General features: G+C 37.3%; 3 protein-coding genes and 1 long non-coding RNA gene across 5 annotated transcripts; 3 read left to right on the top strand and 1 right to left on the bottom strand.

The window, feature by feature from the left end:
- The first annotated feature begins 432 nt into the window (after nt 1-432).
- On the top strand, nt 433-4,806 carry LOC139102021 (histone deacetylase complex subunit SAP130-A). Of its 2 annotated transcripts, none has more exons than XM_070655646.1 (9): nt 433-1,196; nt 1,526-1,758; nt 1,897-2,230; nt 2,525-2,737; nt 2,819-3,215; nt 3,330-3,476; nt 3,691-4,128; nt 4,221-4,414; nt 4,503-4,806. In XM_070655646.1, the coding sequence occupies exons 1-9, from the start codon at nt 885-887 to the stop codon at nt 4,749-4,751; spliced, it is 2,517 nt and encodes an 838-aa protein (XP_070511747.1). In that variant the 5' UTR covers nt 433-884; the 3' UTR covers nt 4,752-4,806. The 2 variants fall into 2 exon arrangements, with proteins under 2 accessions (XP_070511747.1, XP_070511739.1); XM_070655638.1 differs by having other exon boundaries at nt 434-1,196; nt 3,670-4,128.
- A 178-nt stretch (nt 4,807-4,984) lies between these two features.
- On the bottom strand, nt 4,985-6,098 carry LOC139102251 (uncharacterized). Its single transcript, XR_011545673.1, has 3 exons — nt 5,801-6,098; nt 5,467-5,727; nt 4,985-5,353 (listed from the first exon to the last, which is right to left on the bottom strand). It is a non-coding gene; the product is annotated as an uncharacterized lncRNA (long non-coding RNA).
- A 161-nt stretch (nt 6,099-6,259) lies between these two features.
- Dnaaf3 (Dynein axonemal assembly factor 3) lies at nt 6,260-8,800 on the top strand. Its single transcript, XM_070655998.1, has 6 exons — nt 6,260-6,673; nt 6,758-6,947; nt 7,185-7,355; nt 7,453-7,632; nt 7,718-7,946; nt 8,006-8,800. The coding sequence occupies exons 1-6, from the start codon at nt 6,430-6,432 to the stop codon at nt 8,303-8,305; spliced, it is 1,314 nt and encodes a 437-aa protein (XP_070512099.1). The 5' UTR covers nt 6,260-6,429; the 3' UTR covers nt 8,306-8,800.
- A 108-nt stretch (nt 8,801-8,908) lies between these two features.
- Nucleotides 8,909-12,394, top strand: LOC139102073 (dihydrolipoyllysine-residue succinyltransferase component of 2-oxoglutarate dehydrogenase complex, mitochondrial). The gene is made up of 9 exons (XM_070655720.1): nt 8,909-9,110; nt 9,617-9,641; nt 9,779-9,830; nt 10,015-10,085; nt 10,162-10,289; nt 10,386-10,739; nt 10,801-10,976; nt 11,076-11,526; nt 11,694-12,394. The coding sequence occupies exons 1-9, from the start codon at nt 9,036-9,038 to the stop codon at nt 11,826-11,828; spliced, it is 1,467 nt and encodes a 488-aa protein (XP_070511821.1). The 5' UTR covers nt 8,909-9,035; the 3' UTR covers nt 11,829-12,394.
- The last annotated feature ends 245 nt before the right edge of the window (nt 12,395-12,639 follow it).

The following is a 12,639-nucleotide window of genomic DNA, read 5'->3' as shown; positions in this document are numbered from 1 at the left end:
TTTTTAATTTAAAATAATGAAAAAGTATATAAAAGGTAAAGTAAAATTAAATTTTATCTAGATCGAGGTAAAGGTTCAATTTTGCAAGCCAGTCGCTGATTGGTTATCTCTAGATTGTAAGCAGTGACCGAGAAGAAAATTCCTATATGGGAGCCGCGCAGTAAATGGAACATTTGTTCACGTCAAAAGGCCGCCTCTCCGCACTGCACGGTGCCTGCCAGCCTACATTGTGCTGGCGTACTGTGCCGTGAAACGTCGGAGTAGCGATGCTAGGAGCGTTGTCGCCCAGACTCTGGTATGTGCCGCGTCTCGATTCTAGTGCCCGCAAAGTCGAAATGTACGAGAATTATTGTGCGCGGGTCTACGAGTGATTCAACGTCGGCCCGGGCCGGGACCTCTACGTCTACGCAGGTAAAACGCGCGTATTTGCGGCGACGCTACGCGGGCAGTTGACCGCTGCGGACTGCTCGAGGCACTTAGCCGCGGTGAGCGAAATGAAGAAACAACCCGGAGTTCAACGTGTGGATCACCACCGCGCCTGGAAGCGCACAAGATCGTCGATAAAGCAACTCTTTTTTGGGACCTTTCCCGCGCAAGAGCCCAGCCAGGCGGCGTAACCTCTAAAGTTGTTTGATTCCCGGGACCAATGCTCCCTTCTGACATAAAACAACAACCCGCAGTAACGTCACACAGATGGCTTACTCTATCATGAGGAAAATGTGTCTCGAGCTATTTGCTGGTCAACTCCCGCGTAAAGATATCTCGCCTGCCTTTTAAAGGACTCGCGAATAATTTTGTGGACTGTGGATTACTTTCCTAATACAGCTCGACGTGCGGTCAGTGTATAATCAATTCATCGTTTGCTTTGTTTTGACAGCACAGCTATGAACACTGCGATGAGTACTGTGAGTAGCGGAGGTGATAAACGCCTATCGGAGACTATTGTACAAACTGTAGCCCAAAACTTAACTACAATGCAACAGAATGTGCAGAATGTACAGAATGTGCAGAGTGTGGTTCAAAGTAATATACAGAGCATTCAGCCAACCCAGACTATTGTTGGATCAGTGGGAACACCTGGCAACCTAGTGGGCAAGTCAGTGTCACTGGATATGAATCCAAAAATGTCTGTAATGAAACCTGTGGTACCTTCTGGTACCACCTCATCTGCAGAAACCAGTAAAATAACAACAGCGGTAAATCTAACATTACATTGAAGTTACAATGTTGTAATATTATGTTGTATTGCTTACAAAAGTGTTAATGTTATAAATTTAATTTTTTTTTTATTTATTTTTTTATTTTTTTTTTTTTACTTTATAGTAATAAAATTTATTTAGACATTTAATGTTATATATGTTGAATTAAGATTTAGTATATCTTAATATTAATTTTAATATATCTTAATATATCTTAATATAAATCTTAATATATCTTAATAATAAATATAGGATTTATTGAGGACTTTAATAATTATACATGGCATTTTATGATGGATTGATATTAATAAATCTATTGTTTTTAGTTATGTTCTTTGGGACCTGCAGTAAAAATAATATCACCAGGAATGTTAAGTACTGTGGAAAGACAAAATCCGCCACAAACGCAAATAACGCATCCAGTCAATATGCCAGCTACATATCATGTACCGCGAGGACCTGCAGCAGTTGCCAATATTTCTGTACCCAGATCAACTCCAGTTGCCACTCCTATTGTCAGGACAAATACAGGACAAATTGTGCCTACTACTAGACCAGGGTACATTTATATGTGACAATATAAATTATTTAAAAAATTTAAAAAAGATAAATTAGAATATATACAAGAAAATAAAATTAAAACAGCTAAAATATAATTTTTTTTTTTTTTTAATGGGGTAATTTTGTTATATTTTAGCAATACACCGATGTCTAATCCTCAATGGCAACCTAAAACAACATCTGTGGCGTTATACGCGTCGCAAAGACATCCTGCACCTTCTGTTAGCAGAGTTTCTAGGCCATCATCTACTGTGTACACGGGACAACAACCAAGACTAATCACACCAACCAGTCAGGGAAGATCTGTTCAAGCTACTATGGTCACTGGTAGTCCGTCCAGGTTAATAACGCCGGTCTTACAAACTAATCTTACCAGACATCCAGTTGCGCAAAACCGACCGCCGACGCCGCAAGTAGTAACTGTGTCACAGACTTCGCAACCAACCAGATCATCGGCACAAGCAATTCAAGTAAATCATACATTTATATTATACATATATTCTATAGACATGTGTAAGTAGTGTAATATTACATATTTTTTTTTATTTACTTTTTTATGACTTTAAAAAACTTTTAGCACTTTTAAAAACTTACAGTTGTCAAACACAGTATTGAGTCATGGTACACGAATATCGACACAATGCGTTCGACCCGGAGGTGAAGGCATACGTGACGGTTGAGTGTACAACTTTTCTGGATTGCACATAAATGTAAAAAATAAAAATGTATAATTTGTGACTTATAAGTTTTATTCAAATGTTTAGCCTACGCAGTCCAACAGACCTTTGACTACGACGGGCACGACAAAACGTATAACTGTGTCAACACCTATTGTGGAAACAACCAATAGAATAAGCGGTACGGGTTCAGTTACTATCGGTTCGGTGGAACCAACAGTAGCTCGACAATTGTCAATTAGTGGTAACACGGTGCCCGGACCGTCGACTGTTAGCCATATCGTTATTCCTTCGCAACAGGTAGGTGTTGTATTTTTTTTTTTTTTTTTTGCATTAAATAAAAAATTCTTTTAAATTAATAAATGAAATAATTGTAAACAGGTTCAATCACAACCGGCGCCGCGTGTCGTACAAACTGTCACGTCTCTGTCGAGTCTGAATACTGTGTCGCAAGTAATTACAACAACTACGAACACACAGTCAAATGCAATGCGAATACTGCAAACGGTTCCAACCACGGTTGCAAAACTTACAGGAATGTCTTTGCATCCTTTACCGATTGCTTTACCAGTTAGGGCTGCGTCAGCTCCGATCAAGGCCGCTCCCGTACAATCCCAAAATATTGGACAAACCGTTCAAGTCAAACCAGCACCGCAAGCTAATTTACGTATGTCGTCTACCAACAGCAGTACGGTTACAAGCTCTGCGCAACCGGTTCAAGGACAGTATATACATCCACCACATACAACTACTACGTATCTTTCTTTTGAAACTACAGGTAAAATTATTATTTAAAACATAACAATTATTTTATCTTAAACATTCTTTTTTCTCGATAAAAATAATTGCTTGTTTTCTATGATAAAAACAATAATTTTGTTCGATTTTTTAGGAACATATTCACAATTTCGACAGACTTCAGTACAACCGGTGAGATTGGTTGTTGAACCAGGATACGAAGAATCTCATGGTAAACCTAACGCATCTCCTAGACCAAGCATCTTGAGAAAGAGAGATCATGATAGTTCTCCAATTAAAGGTATAATTTTATTAAATTAATAAACTTATTTAAAGTAACACATGTAAAAATATTCTTACACATCATACATATATAAAATAAAATAAAAAATTAATAATAAATTTGATTAATAGTACTTTAATAGTTTTTTTTTTTTTTTCTTAATAAATTATATCTTTTAATGAAGATCCATTATAGAATTTCAATTTCACAGGGGAGTCACAATTGCTTGCAGGTGCAGCTAAAAACTTAGTTCCCGTATTAACATCTTTGGCATCAAGTAGATCAATGTCTAGTCCACCGTGTTCTCCGAAAGGAGATCAGGATGGTGGATGCCAAAGTTCTGGATCTACAACCGTATCTGCTACATCGTCACCAGGTCTCGATGAGGAACCCGAGGAATCCAGAATTACTATTAATCCTACCTTAGAAATGTCACCAAGAAAAAAGCCCCGAAAACAACAACTTACAGGTGTAGAATTAATTGAGCCTAGATGTACAGAGGAGGAGATGCAATTCATTACGGAGGAAAAATTAAAGAAAGAGATCAAAGAAGAATCAAAAGAGAAGCTGTCCGATAAAAGACAATTCTCCAATGTACAAAGTGATATTAAATCGTCTACTCAACAAACAGAAATTACAATACGGACACGGCCTGTACCGAGTTTATTAGGTATATAAATATTTTAATTTTTTTTTTTTTTTTTAATATGTATTCATATTTTCTATCCTGGTTCTTTTTAATCCTACATTATTTGTTTCTAGGTTCTTCTTGGAAAAACAAATGGACAGTCAGATTACACCATTTTAGAAGACCTAGCGACGTTCGACCTCGTGAAGAAAGAAGACCAACAGTTGCCGAACTAGCGCAACAAAAACATGTGTTACAGAAGTTAAATGGATGGAAAATCTATCATCTTACGACACAAATGGAAGATATTGCAGCCCTTGAAAAACAGGTATATCGTCTCGTTAGATTGTCTATATTTTTTAATGTTTTACTTATATTCAGCCTGCGAATTATATTTGTATGAATTATATTTACAGGTTCATGAAAAATTAAAAACAACGCTCATGCTACTGGAATCGCAGCAAACTGTTAAAACTAAACACAGTGATGGACTCGAACGAGTAAATGAACTGATTAAGGGAAACATGCAGCGCAGTAGTTTAATCAGCGAAGGCATGAATGAAGCACGTACACAACTCGTCGCTATATTTCAACATAAAGCCCCTATTACAGATCTTTTACAACGCTGTGGTAATAAACGGGCACAGAAAAAGAAGGACAAATGAGCTGTTGTGCTAAATAATATGTAGAAACTTTATAAATGAACTTTATTGAAAGAAAGTTCAAAAAAGAACTATTTTTATCTGTGTCACAGATTATATATATATATATATACATATATATATATACATACATATGTATATATATGTATAGGAATAAATAAATAGTTTTATAAGTTGAGAAGACATGACTATGTCACTATATATATATAGATATATACATATATACATACATATATACATATATATATGTATATATATGTAATAATATGTTTATAATTTTATTATATAAATCTACAACGTTTTTATTTTAATATAATACTTCTTACTCCTCTAGCCAAAATGTCTCTATTCATTTAATTTTTTCCTCTAATTAATTAAATAATTTATACGTATATCTTTATTTAAATAGAACGCGATTTAGAAAGAAATTTACGGAATATTTATTACAATAATATACGATTTCGATAAGTATTCTTTTAGTTCGCTGAAAGTAACCATGCGCGCGCTATTATTTAAGAGATCCTAATTACAAACGACAAAAAAAAAAATCATGTAACTTACCAATCTGCATGAGCTTCAGCGGAGTTGAAGAGTTCTGCCGGTGACTGTAACATAAAGTAAAACATATTAATGTAGACATATTAGTATTTAAATTAATTTAAAGGTAAAGCCTTTTTTTTTTTTTTACTTTTCTAAAAAAGACAAAATTTATGCTTACTTAAAAGTTGCTCCGCCGATGCATGATGCTCTTCCCGAGCCTGCTCCTCCTCCCAGATGGAACGTGACGAGCCATCCTTCCGCGTACTGGACACTCGCGAATGCACTTCCGTAAAAAAAGAAATCGTAAAACAACGCCCGAAAACTAGCGACACACCCGAAACGACCGACGAACCGGCTGCGGTTCGTATTATCACTGTAATCGGCGCGCGGCACTTTAATTCCTCACTGAACGATGCACAGCAGCGGAGTTCCTCTTGCTCTGTAACAGATAAATGACAAAATTATATTATAAATTCAGAATGTAATTTGGAAGGAAAGCTGATACTACTTACCCGTGGATTGTTCCGCTGGGGCAGGATACCCTTCCTGGGTCTCCTCCTCCTCTCAAATAGCACGTGTCGAGTCATCCTTCCGCGCACTGGACACTCGCGAGATAGTCCACGACACTCCCGACCGTCACAAATCCTCGAATTCGATACGAGAAACGGGCTACGACGCACGGATGCCTCGACGTCTTCGTTTCGAACTCGAACCGCGTGCTCGCCGTGTCCCTCGTAGTACGCAGTAGCACGAGTCACATAGTCCATTATCAGCACGCAATCAGGCGATCGATGGAGCGCTGTGATTGGTCGGCACGCTAAGGTCTTCTCCCTTCCCTTATGGCGCCGCGTTTTAAATAGGATTATAAACAAAAATTTTTACTTTTACTAGAACAAACCATGTGCGCGTGCTATTTTTCAATATAATTTTATTTTATTTTATTTTATTTTCTTTTTTATCTATCCTTGTAGGAAAGATAGGATAGAATAGGAACCTGTTTGTGAGGTTGTCATGGAGATTATAGATCTTGAATACGTCATAAGTAACATAGTAACAGTGATAGAAATCCTGACGATTGTACGACATAATCGAGTCTATGAATATGTATATTTCGTAAAATTTAGCAAATCTCGAAAAAAACATGTGGTGGGGATATAGTCAACCGTTAGATTTACAAGCTGAAGTGATACAAAAAGAAGACCGTGTTCTAAGCAATCTTGAAGTACTGATTGTAGGTTCTGGCGATGCACGGCATATTGTGAAGACTCTAGCTTCATCTTACACACATCCTGATCGAACTATCACATATCACGTTATTGAACCAACGTTGGAACAAATTACTAGATCAATACTTTTATTAAGCATTTGCTTAGAAAAAGATCTAGGTATGTATTTACGAATATTAATAACAAATTAATATTGGAAATTATTAAAGTTTTAATATGTACTGTATGATATATGTGCTGAAGGACTACAAGAAGCAACGCGATATTATTTGGAGATTTTAGGAAATACTCTTTTGAGACCAGCTACAGCTAAATATTTGGCAAAATGTACCAAACAGCTGATTGATATTCCAACTCTGACTATTGACTGTCCATGGTTATCATTAGAAAAATTTAAACATAAAGATAGAGATAATTTGGAATGCATTTTTAAGTAAGTTAACGTTAATTTTAAAAGACTATTATAAGAAAATAATGGTTTTAAACAGTGGTGGATTTTATACTTCAAGACAAATAAAATTTAATTTGAAAACTTACTATGTCAAATTTTTACATACGTAATTTATTAAAAAATTCGCCACTGATTTTAGGTAAAAATACTTATGTTTCCACAGGCATATATGTATTGCATTTCTGTATTAATTTTTGTAATAATTTCTTGTATCATAAGATTCTGGACACGTGCAACATGTGAGGGAGTTCCTATTGTGAATTATTGGGATTGCAGAATCAGAAAGCTGTTAAGAACAAGATATGATTATAGAGAAGGCGTTTTTGACTGGGACTATTATATGGTTTTAAAGCCTAGATGTACCACTAATCTTACTATACAAGAATATAGGTATGTTTGTATATAATAACCATTAACAGCTAAAGGAACATACAAATTTTGTAATTAAAATGACAAAGTATGCTACTTAAATTATTATAATTATTAGATTTTGGAGAAATAATGGAGTAGCTTTTACTTGGCTTGAAGGTGAATCAGTCAGAAGCAACCCAACCTTATTAAATAATATAATTCAGTATGGACCTGGCTTTTTACATTATGCATACTTGGGAGACATTGTTAATGGTCCCTTTTTTACTTGGGCCGCTATTCAAAAAAACGGAGACAAGTAATCAATCTATTAATTCGATTTAAAAAAATGTATATACTTAATTTTCATAAAAAAAAATTTCTTTATTTTACATATATTAAAGACTTCGCGCAACTGATATCGCTGAACGTGAGATAATGCGTGCAATTCACGAAATAAGAACGAAAGAGCCGCTATGTGAAGATCACGTTGGTGCTCACAGGGATACTTCAATTCTAAATGGCATTATAGCGAGTGAAATGCCGGATATAGAAATGGAAAATGATTCATGGACTGGGGCGAAATCTAAAAAAGATGAAAAGATATCTTGGATAGAAATACCAAACCATAAAGTACGTTTTGTATGCTGCCGCGAGTCAATACAAATTTAATATAGAGCTTCTGTTTTTAGATAATCTTTTATCCTGCTACATTGCTGGAATCTCTTAAGCTTAAAAGCGAATATGTAAATAGATTTCATTTGATATGGGTGGCGAATAATATGACGAGGCAATTACCAAATTTGGTGCCATTGGCATCCACTGGTGCTCCAGTGATTGTGGAATTGCGTAAAAATATGGCAGATTTTCGTAAAGAAGATTTGCAGAATTTTACCAAAGAATTAAAAGAGATTGCGCAAGAGAATGGACTCCGTTCACTCTACGATTTCGATTCTAATGAACATATTTTTGCTCGTTTCTGCAAGGATTAAACATTTACGTGCTGAATATATATACATCTTAATAATTTAATATGAATTAAAATTAAATATATAATTATAAATTATTTAATAAAATTTGTAAATTATATAAAGAATAAAATGTTTAAAATTAAATTAAAGAAATTTTTTAATTTTAGCGCCAGCTGAGTTGAGAATCGTCATTCAAAGGGAGCGGAGACCACTTGACTTGCGGTAGTGAAGTTTTTATACTTTGTAATTAAAATTATCAATTCATGTGAGTTATATATATCCTGATCAGTGATTGCTTTATGCCGATCACATACGACGTGAATATTTTGCGCGGATAAAAATCCGCGACAGTGGTTTAAACACGTTCGCTGCCGCTGACAGAAATTTTCAAAGTTTATTCCTCCCACTTATAGAGCTATTCATTGAACACACGTTGCGCAATTTGTCTCATTTTTATTATGCCTCTATTTCATTTACTTTTATTTTATTTCGCATTATCTTATTTTCCAGAAACTAACAAAATTCGAAATAAAATTCTAAATGGAAAGCAAGCTTATATCTCGCACAGAATCCGTCGCGCCCTCTGAGATCCCTGCACCTAGCTTCACGCTGGTACACCCCGCCGTCTCGTCACCGCTACGAAAATCAGTGGTGAGCGCGCGCCGTCGTTCCTGCCTGCTTTCTGCTACTGCCTGCTATTCACGATTGGAGTGTCATCCGAGTACGCGTTGTGCGCTTCGCCTGCCTGAGAATGGCCGCGTTGTTGTCCAACTACTCGCGGCTCGCGCCCCGCGTAATCACGCGGAGTAGCGTGTTGCGAGCTGAGGTGAGTAACTTCCTCGCGCCCGCACCATTTCGCTTCCCCTCTGGCCCACCTGGTTGGATAATACCTTCGGCGCGAGATTAGCCCCCGAGAAAACGATCGGCCGCCGCGAGCCGTTTCCTCTTCATTTGTCACGAGGCTCTGCCGGTATTTCTTACCGCGACGATTACATAACACCTGTATCTCGGCCCGATAATATCCGCGTGATTCACTGTCCGTCTGTCATTTAACCGAAAAATCTTACTAAGGAGAACGTAGGTTTGATGAGTATCTAGATATCGGGGTCGTAAGCGACGTCGGTTCTCTCTTTCTCTCTCTCTCTTTCTTTTTCTTTCTTATTTTCATGACAGAAACAATGACTATTTTTATCCCCGACAAGGCCGTCACTCCGTGACGGTTATTTCGTAAGATCAATCGTTTTTCTGACTGAAAGTAAATCGTTTTTCTAGTCCATTGATCTGTATCGAACGTATCAGAAAAATATTATCTAGTATTTGTTCTTTTTGCAGGCTGCAAGATCGTTGTGTAATCAAGGTAAGGGTAATGAGAGATGATAAGACTACTGATGAGATATAACAAGAATTCAAAAAGCGACAGCTATGAAAAGCAACAAGGCAATTGGGAATGCTTGTCACTGGAAAACGATTAACTATAATAAATCATTTTTATAGGGCGCACTGTAGTTATCCATGCCGAACGTGTGCTCAATGCTAAAGTTTCATTGTAAGTAACAACTAGATACATTATTTTTTATTAACGTATATTATCTTGAATATATTCATTAACAGATATTTAATGACGGCTCTATGTGTTTAGAAAAATCTCGATTTTTTGTTACTGCGCTAATTATCTTTTTTTTTAAATCTAAAATAGTATAAAATAAATTCAAGTATTCCTTTATTTGTAGATGTAGGAAGTATAAGGCAAATCATTATTGGATAAATCAATCGAGACATATACGTTCGACTTCGGCGCTATGTAAGTGCATATTATATTACGGTAAAGATTCAAGTTAATCTGCGTTATAATAATTAATGTTATCTAATATAAATAGGGGAGATCAAGGAAGTTGTAGTTCCTGCGTTTGCCGAAAGCGTAAGCGAAGGCGATGTAAGGTGGGAGAAAAAAGTTGGCGATCAGGTGAAAGAAGATGACGTCCTTTGCGAAATCGAAACGGACAAGGTACAAAGTTTCTCGTTTTTTCGGGGAATAACGCAAATAATTCTTTAATAGTTATTACGAGAGATGTTAAAAAATCTTAATCCCACTTACTTGTAGACTTCGGTTCCTGTGCCATCACCCGGGCCTGGCGTCATAAAAGAGCTCTTCGTTAAGGACGGCGATACGGTGAAGCCAGGACAAAAGTTATGTACCTTAGACGTCGGTGCGACTGGCGGTGCTACGGCTGCATCCGCGGCGAAGGAACCGCAACCTGCCACGCCGGCGCCGAAACCACCAACACCCGCTGTAGAAGCACCACCACCCTCGTCGGCACCACCACCAACATCACCTCCAAGTCCGGCACCTTCACCGAGACCCGCGGCAGCGCCGATTCCGCCACCTGCTGCTCAACCACCACCTCCACAGGCGCCTACTGCGTCTATGCCAGTTGCGGCTATCAAACACGCTCAGGTAATATCATTGACTAATTATATAACTTTGAAGCATTACGAAAATGGTGTTATACTTCTAGTCGCTGGAAAGTGCAAAAGTTCAGTTACCTCCTACGGATTACACGCGCGAAATAATTGGCACTAGAACAGAGCAACGGGTAAAAATGAATAGAATGCGTCTACGTATCGCGGAACGTTTGAAGGATGCACAGAACACGAACGCTATGCTGACGACTTTTAACGAAATTGATATGAGGTAATTTCGAGCATCATAATCGCTTGTGATACTTAAAATTTAATATGTTCCTATATTTATATGTTTATCTTGCTTTTAATATATATTATTAATTTATAGTCGCATTATCGAATTTCGAAAGACAAGTCAGGATGCGTTTACAAAAAAATACGGTATCAAACTTGGGTTTATGAGTCCGTTCGTTGCGGCCAGTGCCTACGCTTTGAAAGATCAACCTGTAGTAAACGCTGTAATAGACGGCACCGATATAGTGTACAGAGATTACGTAGATATTAGCGTGGCGGTTGCGACGCCGAAAGGACTCGTCGTGCCGGTACTTCGCAGCGTGGAAAATAAAAATTTTGCAGAAATCGAAATTGCTTTGGCTGCTTTGGGCGAAAAGGCCAGAAAAGGAAAGATTTCTGTCGAAGATATGGATGGTGGTACCTTCACAATAAGCAACGGCGGCGTTTTCGGCTCGCTGTTAGGAACTCCCATCATTAATCCGCCGCAGAGCGCGATTCTCGGCATGCACGGTGTCTTTGACAGACCAATCGCTGTTAAAGGACAAGTAAGTTTACAGAAATAAAATTCTTTTTTATTAAATTTTGTTAAGTTTTAATGCATCTCTTAAGGAGAGTTAAAATGCTCGAATGCTTTATTATTTTACTGTAAAAATTTTTTTTAACTATTAAAATTTATAAATTACTGTCATTCGACGAACCTTTGTTTTCTCAGGTTGTCATTCGGCCAATGATGTACGTAGCTTTGACATACGATCATCGACTGATTGACGGACGTGAGGCTGTGATGTTCTTAAGGAAGATCAAAGACGCCGTGGAAGATCCTAGAATTATTTTGGCAGGCCTTTAATAACTTGGAACATGTTTACCGCGCGTTAACATATGTTTTATTGATGTGGACGGTCATCATAGATAAGCAAGAGCGCGACACGAGAGTTTGGAAACTCGGCAGGGAATCTTCCCACTTCCTCTGATCAATGAAATGTTCCTTTTAAGGAACACTTTTTGATATCTTATTTCAAATATTGTGAATCTGCAACATTCATGTGAGAAGATGCGACAAGTGCAGTCATCGAATAACTGATAAGCACCGCGAACTAGTTTATCTGAATTTTCACACGAGTATTAAAGACACATTTACTTCATACATTACAGCATCGTTGAACAACGTAACTTTTATTATTGAAATTTCTTAAAAAGAATAATGATTGCCGAACCTAATAATTGCGTTTACACGCAAGCACATTCGTATTTCTGTCGCGCTATACGCCCCGATACCGATCGGTGTCGAAGGAAAGAGCGCAGAGAGGCTGGAGCCGAAGAAGGACTAGAAGGTACTTACTTACCCTAAGGATACTTAAGTACCCTAGTATGTAGATCCACAAAAGTTTTAAAAATAAAATCTCATCAATCTAAGTCTCTTTAGCGTTGTTGAATTGCGCGTCACGTTGCGACATCGTAGGATAAGTAACAAGTTTTGCATATGCATATTTTAAATATGCGGAAATGATGATAATTGTTTGCACTTGTACCAAGCATCACAGAAGTTCTGTCGCACATGAAGTTCCGCGCTTTCGAACGAAAACGGGTCACTCGCGATTATGTAAATCAAAATGTTGTTATTAAATATATACAATAAAAAGATAAGTCAGTATGTGGAC

The sequence above is a fragment of the Cardiocondyla obscurior genome, linkage group LG01 (assembly GCF_019399895.1).
Source record: "Cardiocondyla obscurior isolate alpha-2009 linkage group LG01, Cobs3.1, whole genome shotgun sequence".
NCBI classification, from domain to species: domain Eukaryota; kingdom Metazoa; phylum Arthropoda; class Insecta; order Hymenoptera; family Formicidae; genus Cardiocondyla; species Cardiocondyla obscurior.
Note: the sequence above shows the minus strand (reverse complement) of the source record. Positions and strands in the feature narration are given on the sequence as shown.